Genomic DNA, 15,650 nt, shown 5'->3' with positions numbered 1-15,650 from the left:
TAGTAGGATCGCACACAAATACATTCATCCTCTGTGACCATAACCAAAGGAAATTCAGATTATGCTTATTCAGAAGGAGATGGATTATATGTTTGCAGCCTGCAGATTCAGCAAACCCTCAAACAGGCATCTCAGACTTCCTAGATGGTATGGAAAGATTTGCCTTCCTGGTGGCAGTATACTGGCAGGGGAGTATTCACTGGAGTGGGGAGCAGGAACAGATATATGAACTGGAGGGAGTCCAAATGGTTGTCAGTTGTCAAGGAGAGAAAGATCTCCTCCACCCAGTTTGGCTTAATTCTCAAAACCCCAGTGAATCTAAAGATGAAGTGAGATGAAGTGATAACCTTGTGACTAAACTAATGATTCAGACTACAGGTGGATGCTCATATGACAAAATACCCCCCTAGAGAGTTAAAAAAAAATTTCAATGTGGGGGAGGAAAACACTAACACACCAAAGAGGAGTAGGTTTTGAAAGCTTTGTAACAGAATCTATGAATGGGGAGGGGTATTTTCGTTAAAAAGAAAGAAAGAAAGAAGATTCGGTCATGTGTGTCTCTGTCTGATGACAAACATGTGAATATCCATCTTAGCTGCTGAGTTTATAAAATATAGGTGATAAATGTGTGTGGGAGGTGGGGGTGGGTGGACAGTACTTCAGAGTGCACTTCAGATGCAGTAGTAATACTATGACCAGCAGGGGAACACATTACAAGACCAAGGAGAAATAAGAAGACGATGAAAACAATCAACATAAAAGAAATTAAAGGTAAATGGATTCATTCAAGAAAGAACTATATGAAGACAAACCTCCAGTTTTAGAAAGTGAAGTAGAAGCTGCACTCAGAGGACTTAGGAGAAATAAATCACCAGGAACAGATGGCATGCCTATAAAGCTGGTACAGTCTACACAGACAGAATCTACATTAGTTCTAACTAAAATCTGTCAACAAATATCGAAAATAAAACAATGGCCCACAGATTAGAAATGCTCCATATGCAGTACATCCCAGTCCCCAAGAAAAGGAACATCAAGGATTACCCACAGGACCACTGCATTAATTTCTCAAGAAAGCAAAGTGATGCTCAAAATTCTACAACAAAGATTTTTATCATATGTGGAGCAAGAAATGCTCAGTCATTAATCACAATGGAGACTGCAGTTAAGAAATCAGAAGAAGACTAGGATTGGGAAGGGCAGTTATGAAAGAACTAGACAAGAGCCTGAAGTATAAAGATACTGTATATCAATGGATACTAAAGTTAGGATGGTCCATGCCATCGTATTTCCATATATGTTTGTGAAAGCTGGTCAGTGAAGAAAGCTGACAGGAAGAAAGTCAACTCATCTGAAATGTGGTGCTGGAGAAAAATTCCATGGATAGTGTGGACTGCTAACAAGACAAATAAATGGATCCTAGAGCATATCAGGTCTGAACTATATCTAGAGGCCAAGATGACTAAATTGAGACTGCCCCATTTTGGCTATATCATGAGAAGACGTGACTCACTAGAAAAGTCAGTAATGCATGCTCAGGTAGAAGGCAGTAGGAAAAGAGAAAGACCCTATTACAGATGGATAGACTCAGTCAAGGAAGCCACTACCCTAAGTCTGCAAAACCTGAGCAGGGCTGTTGATAATAGGGTGACTTGGAGGTCTCTCATTCATGAGGTCACCATAAATCAAAGTTCACTTGCTGGCAGTTAACAACAAACAACAATATTATGACTTACACTGAAAAAGAGAATCAGTGCAGTGTAGTGAAGAAAACTTGCCAAGAAAACCTTGTGATGTGTTCACTTTAGGATTGTCATAAATTGTAAACAATTTGAAGGTAAACAACAGCAACAGACTGAAATGATACAGTCCATTCTACAAACACCAATTCACTCTACTGTCCAGATAGCGCCAGCTTTCTTCTAGATTAATTCAGTTATGGAATCTGTCACAATGCAAGTTGCATAACACTTGAGCACAGCTCACACAGCTAGCAAGGCACAGATGACAAGGCTGCACTTAGAGAAAGCTAAGCTTGGAAAAGTTTTCCTGGCATAACATGCATTCCCGTACAACAGTTGAATGAATAAGTAAGAATCGAAGGGTTATTTAGACAGTGAAAACAAATCTTGGATGAACGTGGAATTAATCTCTATTTTTGGCATTCATTTCAAATGCATCCACTAAAGTTTTTTGGGGCACTACCCAAAAACCCGCAAATCCCAGGATAATTGATCTCAGGGTTTTTTTTTATTTTAATTTTTTTAGATTTTCTAAAATATTCACATTGTCAGCTTTGTTAATAACTGATGCAAATAGACCTGGGATAAACTGGAATAAAACTCTACATGCCTTGAACTTGTTTTCAATACATTAGCATCATCAACTCCATCTTTATTTAGAGTGCTGACACATGTGAGCAACAGAACTTGCAGAGATGTGCATAGATGCAGTTCCAACAAAAAAAATAATGTGAACAACACAACCAGAATGCATGAGTAAGATTCTTTGCTTAGTTGCACTAACATAAACAATGCCTGAATAACCCTAAAGATGCATATACAGTGGACCCTTGTTATACGCTGGGGTTTGGTTCCAAGATCCCCCGTGGATATCAAAATCCATAGATGCTCAAGTCCCATTAAATATAATGACATAGCAAAATGGTACCCCTTATAAAAAAAGGAAAATCAAGGTTTGATATTTGAAATTTATACTTTTTTTTGAACATTTTCAAACCGTGGATGCTTGAATCCGTGTATAAGAAATCCGTGTATAAGAAGGGCTGACTGTAATGTAGAAAATGGCCAAATCCAAAATTAAGACTACTTTTGCACTAGGAAGCTTCAAGGAAACATACTTGTCAAATGAAAATGCCAATTGGGAATTTATCTTATACTGAGTGTAAGGGCTAAACCCCAGTAAGAACTAAATCACTACATATGTGTATTGCACTGTATGGTGCCAATTACTTGTAGGTACCAACAAGGAACTATTTTGTATAAACAAACAAACCTCGAATGTCTATGTGCTAATATAAAAGGAGAATCATGGAATACAAGGAAAAGTCTTTTTAGTAACAGAATGCAATAGATGACCAGAAATTCACTGGACAAAAATATCCAGGCTGAGAGACATAAATTACAAACAGATGTAATTAGCAAGCAGATAAATTCAAAGCAGAAGCAAAACATATATAATTTCTATTAGTGATACAAAACAGTTCCTGATGTAGGACATAGTAGTGAAGTGAAATACAATAAATCTCCATGAAATTCACTAGATTAGACTATCCAGGCTGAGAGAACTAAATTACAAGCAGATGCAATTGCCAAGCAGTATATTCAAAGCAGAAGCAATATAATTACCAAGCAGACAAATTCAAAGCAAAAGCAAAACAGCCACCCAGCTCCGGCTAACTACTAAAGGACATTTTGATGAAACCTTCTTCAGTCGCTCTCAATTTCAACACCATGTCAGCCTTTCAAATCAGTAGCAATATTGGTAAACTCAACAGCAATCAAAATGCATAGTCTGTCTCCCTGGCTTTGCTTCGCGAACGAAGATTCAGGAAGGACTCATCCCGCGCTTTGTACAAGCGTGTTGGTGACTAAAAAGGCCAATTCGGGATAAACAGGTCCGGTTGCAGAAAGCACAGCATAGTATCATTTTTAAAAAATATAGCTTCAATGGTGGACCCTTCTCGTTCACTTCCAGGTGCCCCATGGATGGAAAAAAACCCAGAAGGTCACGCCCCATATTATTCAATGGCAGTGACATCCGCATGGACATGGACACGTGCTGCCAATGAATAATATGTAGCATAGCAATCTGCTAGCAGTCAGATCCATAGACTGCCAGTCTGCCAGTACAGAAGGTCCACTGTACAGATTACTGGACAAATATATCTCTGATCAGGAATATGCTGAATTTTTTTTAAGGAAACGTTGTGGTCCATTTCAGCTCTACAATTCTATGATTCTATATTGGGAGAAAAGCAACAGTCTTGTGGCTCTTCTGATTGGGTGATATGCTTGACAATTCCAGGAAAGTAAGTGTAAAATCTTAGGGGGTTATATCCAAGCAGAATTCAACTAATATAGATTAAGTACTCTACTTCAGATTAAAACCTCTGTTTAATATCAAATATATGATGCCCCAAAATGTAAAAAAAATAGTCCAGCATATACAAGAATAATTTAATTACAGTAATTTGATCTTCCAGCATCTGTCTTAATGCTTGAAAGGAGAGGGTAGCAACCTGGTTAGGGAACAAGTGCTGAAGAAGCTTGATCAGAGTCACACATACACACTGAAAAGTTTCTAGTAGCCTTGTTTGTTTGTTTGTTTGTTTGTTGCACTTATATCCCATCTTTCTCCTAAAATGGGCTCCAATTTAATGAAAAGAGACAAGTACCTATAAGTTTCTTTTTTTCTTTAGCAAGACTCTTGGTAGTTTCGTGCAGAGGAAAGACATCTTGACTGGGAGAGATGATGCAATCTAAAAGAGTAAATACAAGGCCTCGGCCCCTTTAGCTCATTTGAGGATACAATGCGCCCACATCATACGTGAGCGCATTATATGCTGCTTTCAGCATATGCTGAAAGCAGTGCTGCTTCTTCCGGCGCCATGCACCAGAAGAAACAATAGCACATGTGTGCCGCCAGCACCACACGCCAGCAGGAGCACGAACCCCATTACTTGCAATGGGGCTCGAGCATACACGTTTTTTTGTTTTACGTGTGAAGGGAGTCTGGAACGGATCCCCCGCATAAAACAAGAGCGCACTGTATATCCAATTTGGACAGGGCATTTTGGTCAAAAGGCAAAACAGAGACTACATCTGGACTAGGAACAAAATGGTTCATAATTTCTGACAAGTACTGTTTACCATAATGTATTTCTCTGTCTTGAGGCATTACTACACATGGTTTTTAACCACAATTACACCCAGAGAGAAACACCATTGACCATACTTATCACACAATGACACCTCTGACCCGTAACTGCTCTGTCCTTGACCTGTCCCTTTTCACTGATGGGGAAAACCCATCAATGACCTGGTAAGTGCACAAGTCCCCAGATGCAAAATGTCACTCCCAGGGCAGCTGCAAGCCACTTGGAATCAGTGTCCCCTCCTTCTCCTCACTATTTCCAGGTAATAAAAATCCTTTCTGTTTATTTTCCGGGTATGAAATATTTATGGGGAATTTCCAGGGAATCAGCCCTTCCCTCCAAAAATGGCCGAAAATACCTTCCCCCTCCCAAAAAATGGCCGACATACCTCCCATCCCGGAAGTCCCCAACCCCTTTTGCCTTCCCATAGTGCCTTATTTCAGAAGTCCCCGTCCCCTTTTGCCTTCCCATAGTGCCTTATGTCAGAAGTCCCCGTCCCCTTTTGCCTTCCCATAGTGCCTTATGGCAGAAGTCCCCGTCCCCTTTTGCCTTGCCATAGTGCCTTGCGGCAACCCCTGACCCAAAAGTCCTACCCACTGATCTGGAAGTCCCACCTGCTTCTGGGGAATTTGGAGGCATTCCGGGGAGCCTATCAGGGGATTCCCTTCAAGGGTGATTGGCAACACTGCTCCTGAGCTTCAGAGCCACCAACAGCAGTAGCAGCAATCTGGCTGCTACTGTCATACTACCCTCTTCTCAGAGTGTATTTCACACAGAAAGCTGGCAGTCTAACACCACTCCTTTTGCTAGTGAGTTTTAAAAACTGTTTTAAAAAGAGGAAGGAAAGAATGAGTGGCCATCAACCCAAATTTAAATGTTCCCTCTCCTGAAACAATACCAGGGTATGAAGTGTAGCTCAGAAGCCACAGAAAGAACCACTCTAATCTATTCCTTACATATGGTGGAACCAAATACTGGGGAAGGCAGGACCCAGCCCTTTTTAGCAGTTTTTTAACATTAGGTCTAAGAGTCTTGCCTAATCTCTAATAAAAATTGCATACCTAGTCCTGCTATCCCAAGCAAATACCTCCCCCCCATGCTTTTTAGCTTTAAAATACGTTTACTCCTGATAAACATATATAGAATTGCACTATGCTTAGCAATGATGTTAGCAGGAGTATATATCTAGCAAAAAGGTAAATTGTGTTTCCAATTTAGAGCTATCAAATTAAAATCTATATTATTTGGGGCTTAGGGAATAGCAAGCCAAGAAGTGAAAGGCTCTCATGGCCATCACTTGGAGGCTGTGACTCTTGAGGAAAAATCCCAATCCAGTAAACATAGTCACAAAAAAGGGAATATAAATAAAAAGATTAATAACTAATAATCTTAATAAAAGAAAATTAGAGATGCTGCAAAGTGTCATGATAATGCAAAGAACCTGGAAAAGCTGAGTGATTCCATGAGTTGCAGTCTCAAAAAGTAACTTCTTAAAGCTCTGCAATGCAACCAGCAGTGTTAGAACAGCAAGAAATACAGCTGAGCAGAACAGCAAGTGGAAAATCATTTTCTAAATTTATCTCTGTAACACTGTAATAAGAAATGTATTAGAATCAGATTCAAAATCCAGGATAGGGGAACTCTATTCTAAGCAGATCCTATTTATAGCCAGATTCTGCAGGAATCTGCATATGTTGTGTCAGCATATCCTGTGCTGCAGTGATGAAACTATGAAATGCATACAATTTTCTTTCTTGGTGTTTCAGTCATTCCAAACGACATAAGCATTCCAAGACAGACAAGTTCCCCATTACTTCCAAGCACCATAAGGAGTGTATTTTCCTAATATAGTTCACTATAGCTCTGGCCCCAATGTTGCTGACTTTCCACTAGTTTATCATTGTGGAATTTCCGACTCAATGTCTGCAAATAATTGCCTTGTTGGTTTTAACTACTGATCTTTGACATTTGAACAAACTACATTGTTCATCTCATCAAGTTGTGACCTTAAGCAGTGTGCAAAAAGCATGTTAACCCCCTCACCCTGTTTCGCTACATTAAAATATAAATCATGTTATACACTTTGACTGGGAAAAGACTCTGGCTGTATCCACACAGCAGAATTAATCAGGTTTGACACCACTTTAAGTGCCATGGCTTAATACTGTGGAATTCTGGGAACTGTAGTTTGTTGTGTCACCAAAGCTCTCTGACAGGGAAGGCTAAATGTTTCACAAAACTACAATTCCCAGAATTCCACAGCACTGACCTAGGGCAGTTAAAGTGGTGTCAAACCGTATCATTTCTGAAGTGCAGATTATCGTATACATTCGTGTTCAAGCTGACTTCAAGTATAAGTTGAGGGAAGGTTTCAGGGTCAAAAACATGCATTTTGATATGTCCCGTGGATAAGCCAAGGGTAAAACCTAGGGGGCTATAATGAAGGATGGAAAGGGAGAAATATCATGTCTGTCCCTCCTTCTCCTCTGGACTTCTCCTGACCACCGATTCCCATTTTGTCCCTCCCCGCTCGCCGTCCACAAATGGCCAAGACCATGGACTCCAAGTCCACAAATCAGGAGGGACAACTTTAGTTCAACACGCCTTATCCTGTTAATACTACAATATTTTCTACTGCCAACTGCACTTTACCAGGTTTTGAAACTGCAACATGCAAAACAAACCCTACAGGAAGGTTTAAAAAGAGAAGCATACATTTCTATGCAGCATAAAACACAAAGACTAGAATAAACAAACTGTAATTATATCCAGAATAAATACACTGTGATTTTGCTATGCTGAAGTTTGAAAACACAATGTACAGCAAGACAATATCTGTCTTTAGTGTAAGTAAAGGGGAGAGCTAAAGTAAGTAAAGTAAGTAAAGGGGAGAGCTAAATACCCTAAAGGCACAAAATCCCATCTGATCTTGTAAGCTGAGCAAGGTCAGCTCTGGTTAATATTTGGATGGCAGACCACCAATGAATACCAGGCACTGTAGACTATATATTAGAGGAAGAAACTGGCAAAACACCTGAGTATTCCTTGCCAAAGAAAACACTATGAAATTCATGGCGTCACTAGATGCCAACAGGCATCCTAATGGGACATATGCACCGGGGGGGGGGGGGGCAGGGAGGACAAACATAATCAAGAATACAGGAGACAAAAGGTGGAAACACCATTCAAACCTTGGTTGGGAAACATCTTAACCTTCCATCTACTCCTTACTTTTCTCAAATTAAAATATGTTTTTCTGGGTGTATTCCTCCTCCCCATACCACCACCAATATAAAAATGGAACTTAAATTACAGCTCTAAAATGAAATGTGATATGCCACCCATGTATTATACTAGAAGTTATGCGGAAGACTTTGAATGTTTGAGTATGCAGAAAGAACACTCAAATATCTTTTGCCTCCTGATTCCTATGCATCTCCACCATTTCTGCACTGGGTCACTCCCCTCTTCCCTTCTACTGGATCCAGGAGCAGCTTGCTCATCTCAGTATTGGAGGTGAAGGTGGTAGAAGCACCCTAATTTTGGACACTACAAAGAAACATAAGGAACAAGAGCAGAAACCTGCTTGCAAACTTCTCTTTTCCAATTTATTTTATAAATGCCCAAACATGATTTCAGATTCCAAGATAACAACTTCACCTGTGTATACTGCATTACCCAGGGCTGACTTTCTTATTCAGGATTACAGCCTGCAATTATGTTAAAAGGTTCTAACCTTGGAAAACAGTCCATGAGCAAAACAGCACAAATGCCCCACAGGTACATGAAAAATAAGAGGAAGAATGACTGAGGCAGCTATAAATTACATTACAAATACAGTGAAGAGTTCAGAAATAATCACGCTTCTTCTTGCCCCTCCTTGGCAGAGGCAAGTCCACTGGTCTCATTGTACGGTCAGAAATACCACTCTGAACTATGAACAGGGCTCACAGTTTGGCTAGGAGCAGCAGCAGCTTACAGATGACCTAGTAATCATTACAATGACTTGCTGTCCAAGGCATTCCACAGGTGTTGAGTCCTCCACAAAACATTTTTCCAAACTTGGCTTAACCCAAGAAATTTAAGGCCAAGAAAGCCTGGCTGAACGTGCCCAGATTCTCTGATCAAACGTTCCACAAGCCATGTGAGAGTTTTGTGGAAAGCAGAGTATGCAGCAAGAAAAAGAATGGGGCTCTTGACTGCTTTGCCAGTTTGCTCTCCAACAAGAGAGCAGTATAAAATCTCTCTCTCTCTCTCTCTCTCTTGCTTGGCAGGCTCCACACGGACCTGAAACAAAGCCAGCTCTTTCATTTGGGTGCCTGCATGTCATGGGCCACTGGGGTAGAAAGAAAGCACTGGCTATGACAAACAGCTCAAGCAGGAGGGAATTGGGGTCTGACATATTTTTATGGTGCAAAGGATGAGGTCAGGTTTGTCAGATATAAAACCCAAAAATAGGATAATTGTTGTAACAAAATGGTTGTGTGAATCAGCTCCATTACAATTGTGCTTGGCACCTCCAATCATAGTATAAGGATAGCTAGACTTACGTGCTCTATGTCTACATAGCAAAGGATGATCTACAACAATAATGGCCAATTACAATTCAATCCAATTATAATTCAATTCAGGAACAGCCAACTACAATTCAACAATGTTTGAAAGGATTTTACAGCAGAGACAACAGGTCTTCAGAGTCCAAATATAGACGTGCCTGATCTCTAGTCCACTATAATACCCAGCCCTCTAACAATTTTTAAACAGAAGGGTTAATTATTGGCATAATCCTTTCTTTCAAAGTAACATGTTTAGCCTGCCTTTCTAAACATTCAAGAATAGATCACAGCTCATGGTGGGAGCATATACTGTCCACTTTGTCCACAGGAGTGTCAATCCCTACAAACTGAGATTCAACCCTAATTAATCTCTAGGTTCAGGTTCAATCCCAATTCATCACCAATTAACAGTCATGTAAGCAAACAATATTAGGGAATATTCCTAGAGACAACCCAAGACAATTATGTTAAAATTATGAATGAACATGGGACATTACTTTAGGCCAAGTGCACACTGAACTCAGCTGGCAACATGGGGAACTAGTGATTTCCTGGAAGCTGCTGAGGCATCCAGTAAAGTATCCAACCCATCCTGGCCGTTGTGTTTAATTATAATTATAAAGTTTAGTTATAATGTTGTAAGCCACCCGGATTCCCAGTGATTGGGTGGCATATAAATAAATCCTATTATTATTATTATTATTATTATTATTTCAAAATCAATGCCTTCCTGGCTGCTGGGATCATTTCAAAACAAAGTAAAGGCCTTAATTTGCCATGAATGCCTCTGGCTCCCATGTGAACCCAGAAACATTCTTAAGAAATAAAGATGGTAGGCAGGAGGAGGTGAGCTGTAGTGCTCCTGGTCACCTGAAGACCAAAAAGAGGGAGGGAGGGAGGGAAAGAGACCAAAAACATGGAGACCTTGGTCATTGATGCCTAGCAAACTTACAATTGTGGGGACAGCACACTGACCTGGGAAAGCTGCTGTGGACCAGTATGATTTGGGAGCTGTTATTGAGGAGCAGCAACAGATAGTAAATGGATAAGGACAATGGAAGCCAGGATTGAGAGGATGTCAGAAGCAAGGGTTCACAAGGAGCCCTGGTGGCGCAGTGGTTAAATGCCTGTACTGCAGCCATTCACTCAAAACCACAAGGTTGCGAGTTCAAGACCAGCAAAAGGGCCCAAGCTCGACTCAGGCTTGCATCTTTCCGAGGTCGCTAAAATGAGTACCCAGACTGCTGGGGGCAAATTAGTTTACTTGCTAATTAGCTTACTTGCTGTTCACCGCTATGATCTTAGGAATAGCGGTATATAAATAAAAACAAAAAAACAAATTTATGTGTTTCTATGTGCAATTTCTGTGTGGTGCAGGTGGCTACGTGCCTTGAAAAGGGACACTTGTTATAGCAGCCATTTTGGGATGGCACCTTGATGGCACATGAAATGTGCCCCAAGGTCCCAAAAGGTTGCAAACTCCTAGTGTATACATAAATATAGCAACTCTCCAAATATTCAGGCTAGAGTAATTTGCAGGACTAACTGAGAATACAAAGGGTCAAACCTCAGACCTCTGGCATGGAAACCATGTGCTCTGCCACTGACTCATAGCCCTTTGCCAAAGACAACAACGAGCTAAATTATTAATTATACCCTGCTTTTTAAAGAGGATGCCAAATCCTGCCATCTGAATCAAACCGATTCACCATTCTAAGGCCAACCCTGACTTTTCATCCTTAAAAAGTCAGTTCAGATTATCGGTTTTGCACTGTTTTTGACAGGTTCTGTCCTATATGGTGGCACAATTAATGTCGCCTAACCTACAAAGCCAGTCACAAAACACCCCACAGCTGGTCAACACACCATTTCAGTGATGACAAGCGAGCAACATGCCTCACAGAATATATGGCAGAAAATGTAAAAAACAGGGATGTATATTATTTCATATAACCTTTCCATTGTATGGGATAGTAGACCTGAACAAACTGGTGAAGTACTGCATTACACTTTATTAGTACAGTACAGTAAAAAAAAAATTAAATAGGTATTTTCCCCCTTTTGTTTCCCTCTGGCATGCTTTCAGATAAACGTTTCCTTATACCTTGAAAGGTCAACATGATTCATTATGCTGATACAATAAGATTTTAGTGTTCCTAGGGTTTTTGTTAAAAGGAGCCAACTGTGATGAAAGAACTGAAGCTGTTTCAAGACATCTTCTGAGACAACGAAAATAAAAAAAATTCCCTCAGAAACAGGAACAACTGGAACTATCTTGCTTAAGTAACTCCTTCATTAACTGCTCCTGCAGCAAGTCCGAACTGCAGCCTTAAGCAGAGAAGCACCTTAAAAATGCTTCTGAGAGATCAGGAAATAAAAGTCGCCAAGTCCAACCCTGACAGAAAAGGATGAACTGAAGGGAGAAGTTCACCAGGGAAGATTTTATGCAGCTTTTATTTATGACTCCATCTCACCAGTTCATGCCTCTGAGGAAGTTGACCTAGGCTGCATCCGCACTGCAGAAATAATCCACTTTGGCACCACTTTAACTGCCATGGCTCCATGCTATGTAACTGTGGGACTGTCATTTTGTGAGACATTTAGCTTGGTCTATCAAGAGAGCTTTGTTGTCTCAATAAACTACAAATCCTAGAACTGTAACACTGAGCCATGGCAGCTGAAGCGGTGTCAAACAGGATTTTTTCTGCAGTATGGATACAGGGTGATCAGACATCCTCCTTTTTCAGGACACAGCCTACATTTCAGCCTTCTGTCGAGGATGAATTCCAAAATGTCCTCCATTTTGAGCATTACTAAGAAGCATGAATTTATATTTCTATTAGTGTTTTTGGCTTTTGTTTGGCAAACGCCAATCATTTTTCTAGAACATCCTACATTTTGTTGTGCCTTGTCCTCCTTTGCAGTTAGGAAACCTGGCGTGCATCCATACTGGAGAAATAATCTGATTTGACACCGCTTTAACTGTGACGGCTCAATGCTATGGAATTCTGGGAAGTGTAGTTTGTTGCGGCACCTTTTGAGCACAGGACTATATGTCTGGAGAGCAGGATTCAATTCCTGGCTTGGCCATAAAACCCACCAGGTGACCTTTGGCAAGTCACACTCTCTCAGCCTCAGGTGAGGCAACGGCAAACCCTCCTCTGAACAAATCTTGGCAAGAAAACTGTTGTTGTTGTGTGCCTTCAAGTCGTTTCTGACTTATGGTGACCCTATTGTGGGGTTTTCTTGGCAAGTTTCTTCAGAGGGGGATTACCATTGCCATCCTCTGAGGCTGAGAGAGAGAGACTTCCCCAAGGCCACCAGTGGGTTTCCATGGCAGAGGCAGGATTTGAACCCAGAGTCCCAGTCTAGCATGCAAACCACTTCACCACCTTGGCTCCTCCTGAGGTAGCGGAAAACGACTTGTAGGCCAACAAGACACAACACAAAAGACAAAGGTCCAAAACGCACTGCAGAAATAATCTGGTTTGAGACCACTTTAACTGCCCTGGCTCAATGCTAGGGGATCCTGGGAAGTGTCGTTTTATTGTGGCACCAGAGAAGGATCAGTATCTCACAAAACTACACTTCCTTTTCCTAAGCAAAAAAGACTTATAGAAAATGGAAAGATAGAACTTAAAAACCTTTGCATTTCTAGAAAGAAATCAGAGCCAAGGAATCATCAGTGAGAATTTAGATGCCCCTCAATATTGTAAAGTGGAAGTACAGATACTACGCAAAATACTATCATGGTAATAAGAGAAAACCAAGACTGCAGCCAGGAAGGAAGGCTTTGCTCCTGATTGATCATAATAGGATTGTGTCATTATTAGACAAATGGTGTTTTCATGCTGGTTTGAAAGGCTTGACCTGTGCATTGTCTCTAGTTTGTGTGTGTGTTTAGGCAGGCATTTTTAACCTTGGAAACGTAATAAACATTCATCATAAATAATAAAATAGTCATAATAGTTTAAAATAAAATATTAAAATAATAAAAAATTAAAATATCACAATAAACAAGAATGTTTAAAGACTACACTTCCCCACCAGCCTCCAAAGCCAGAATCCCTTGGCACTGAGCCAGGGCAGTTAAAGCGGGTCTAACCCGAGCAGTGCGGACGGAGGATGTGCGCCCTTTAATAAGAGAGACTTTGGACTTCATCTCCCAGGAGCCTCAGCCATCTTGGCCAACGGTGCGGGATTCTGGGAGATGAAGTCCAAAATCCCTTAAAGGGCCCTCAAACTGGGACCCATTGATCCAAGAGAAGGGAGAACTCCCCTTCCTTCTTTCCTTCCCTCCCTTGCCTTGCCTTGAGCTGGGACTTGGAGACCTTGCCGCTGCGGTCGACGTCGAGGGCGGTGAAGGCGTGCCAGATGGGCTTCAGCAGCTCTTCCTTCAGGCAGCTCCCCATGGCTTCCCCCTCAGAGCAGCACCAGCACCAGCACCAGGGCCTTCCTTCTCGCCTCAGCCCCGCCGGGAGTGGAGTGGAGTGGAGGCCAGGCCCTCCTCCTCCTCTTCGCTCAGGGGCTGCTCCAGGCGGGAAGGGCGTCGCCTTGGGCGGGCTCTGGCGCCTCTGACCAAAGGGACTCCCTCAGGCCCAAAAGTTCACTCACTGCAGGAACACTCCAGTCTGAGGCTAGTGCTAGGAATCCTGGGGGTTGTAGGTTATTGTGGCACCAAAGCTCTCTCTCTCTGACAGAGAAGGCTCAATGTCAGTCCCACAAAACCTCACTTCCCAGAATCCCCTGCACTGAGCCAGGGCAAGAGTAATTTTATGACACATTTGACCCACACACAATAGGCTCAGAGTCTCAGAAACCAAACTGGGGATGTCAGTGTGCATACAGTTGTGTGCGCATTCACATATCCAGGGATGCCTTCTGTTCCAGGTTCAGCCCTATGTATGTTGCATGACGTATATTACATTATATATGCATTACAGCATTAGGCTGTAAAACATTGCCATTCAACACAAGGGTCACAGAGGACGGGCAACACATTATTCCACTTGTGGGGGTTTAAAGTATGCAAGGATCTCAGCTATGGCCTGACAGATAAGCACTTTCCACTTTTCTTTTCCAGAAATGGCAACTCTAGCACTGAAGTCCTTCAATTAATAGAAACAAAAACAGTACGTACATTTCTATACCACTTATCAGTGCACTTAAGCACTCCCTAAGTGGTTTATAATGTGTGAGCTATATAAAACACACTCATTTTACTGACCTATAGAAGGATGCCAGGCTGAGTGGGCCCTGAGCCCCTGGCTGGCAGTGAACTCACAGTATAGGTGTTGTGTAAGGCTGTGTATTAATGCTACTCTGCAGTGATGTACAATCTCCACCAATGTGTGTTTTACTTCAACAGAAGTGACTGCACCCACCAAGTCCCTTATAAAAGTTATCTAGGGGTCTGTCTCATTTTAAGTTGTACACTTACATTAAGAGACCCAGTTCCAACATACATAGTAAATGATGCGTTACTTCTGCATGTTTAAACCATTTGTATAAACGGTTGCTCTTCTTGGTGATAAACACAAAAGCAGCAATTTGGGATATACAGCCATGCCGTTTGAGCAGCTATTATGTTTGTTCAATAAAGTGTAAATGTCCAGTCACTGCCAATAACTAACATATTTCCTTTGGCACCATGGTCTCCACTGTGGAGGGACTATATCTCAGGGCAAAGTTGCCTGTTAGGAAGAATGCATGAGGATGCTTGTGTGTGTGTGTGTGTGTGTGCCAAAATCAGCATTCTCTTATGTTCTGGCCTTCTCTTCTGCAATGTATATTCAGCTTTTCCCAAGTCCTGGTTTGCTTGCTTGCTTGCTTACTGGTTTATTTATTAAAACATTTTTATTCTGTCTTTTGGCCCAACAGGCTTAAGGTTTACCACAAGCGTATAAATCAAACTGATGTAACCGTGGCCCTGTTTTCATGGGCCAGAAGGCCAGCTCCCCCCATATTTTTAAGTGTGTTTTAATTCTTACATTGTTTAATAGTATTTTAACGGCCGGGGGTGTGTGGATTTGTGATTGTATATTTTTAATCTTTGTAAACCACCCCAATTGCATTTTATAGAGGGGCAGGATATATAAATTTTTATTATTATTATTATTATTATTATGGTGTCATCATGTTTCCCCCATCAAAAAGGCAGAGATGAGTATCTCTCTTAATATCTGCTGCAGACATGG

General features: G+C 41.3%; 1 protein-coding gene across 3 annotated transcripts in view; it reads right to left on the bottom strand.

The window, feature by feature from the left end:
* SWAP70 (switching B cell complex subunit SWAP70) overlaps positions 1-13,966 on the bottom strand; it is a 50,794-nt gene extending 36,828 nt beyond the window's left edge. The window contains exon 1 of one of the 3 annotated variants that reach the window (XM_042461257.1): positions 13,764-13,966. In XM_042461257.1, the coding sequence (XP_042317191.1) occupies positions 13,764-13,865 (102 nt within the window). In that variant the 5' untranslated portion in view covers positions 13,866-13,966. The remainder of the gene's footprint in view (positions 1-13,763) is intronic. The other 2 variants (XM_042461241.1, XM_042461249.1) reach the window with 2 other exon arrangements.
* Between the last annotated feature and the right edge of the window lie 1,684 nt (positions 13,967-15,650).

Source organism: Sceloporus undulatus, chromosome 1, assembly GCF_019175285.1.
Source record: "Sceloporus undulatus isolate JIND9_A2432 ecotype Alabama chromosome 1, SceUnd_v1.1, whole genome shotgun sequence".
Taxonomy (NCBI): Eukaryota; Metazoa; Chordata; class Lepidosauria; order Squamata; family Phrynosomatidae; genus Sceloporus; species Sceloporus undulatus.
The sequence above is the reverse complement of the archived record's forward strand: the minus strand, read 5'-3'. Positions and strand labels throughout refer to the sequence as shown.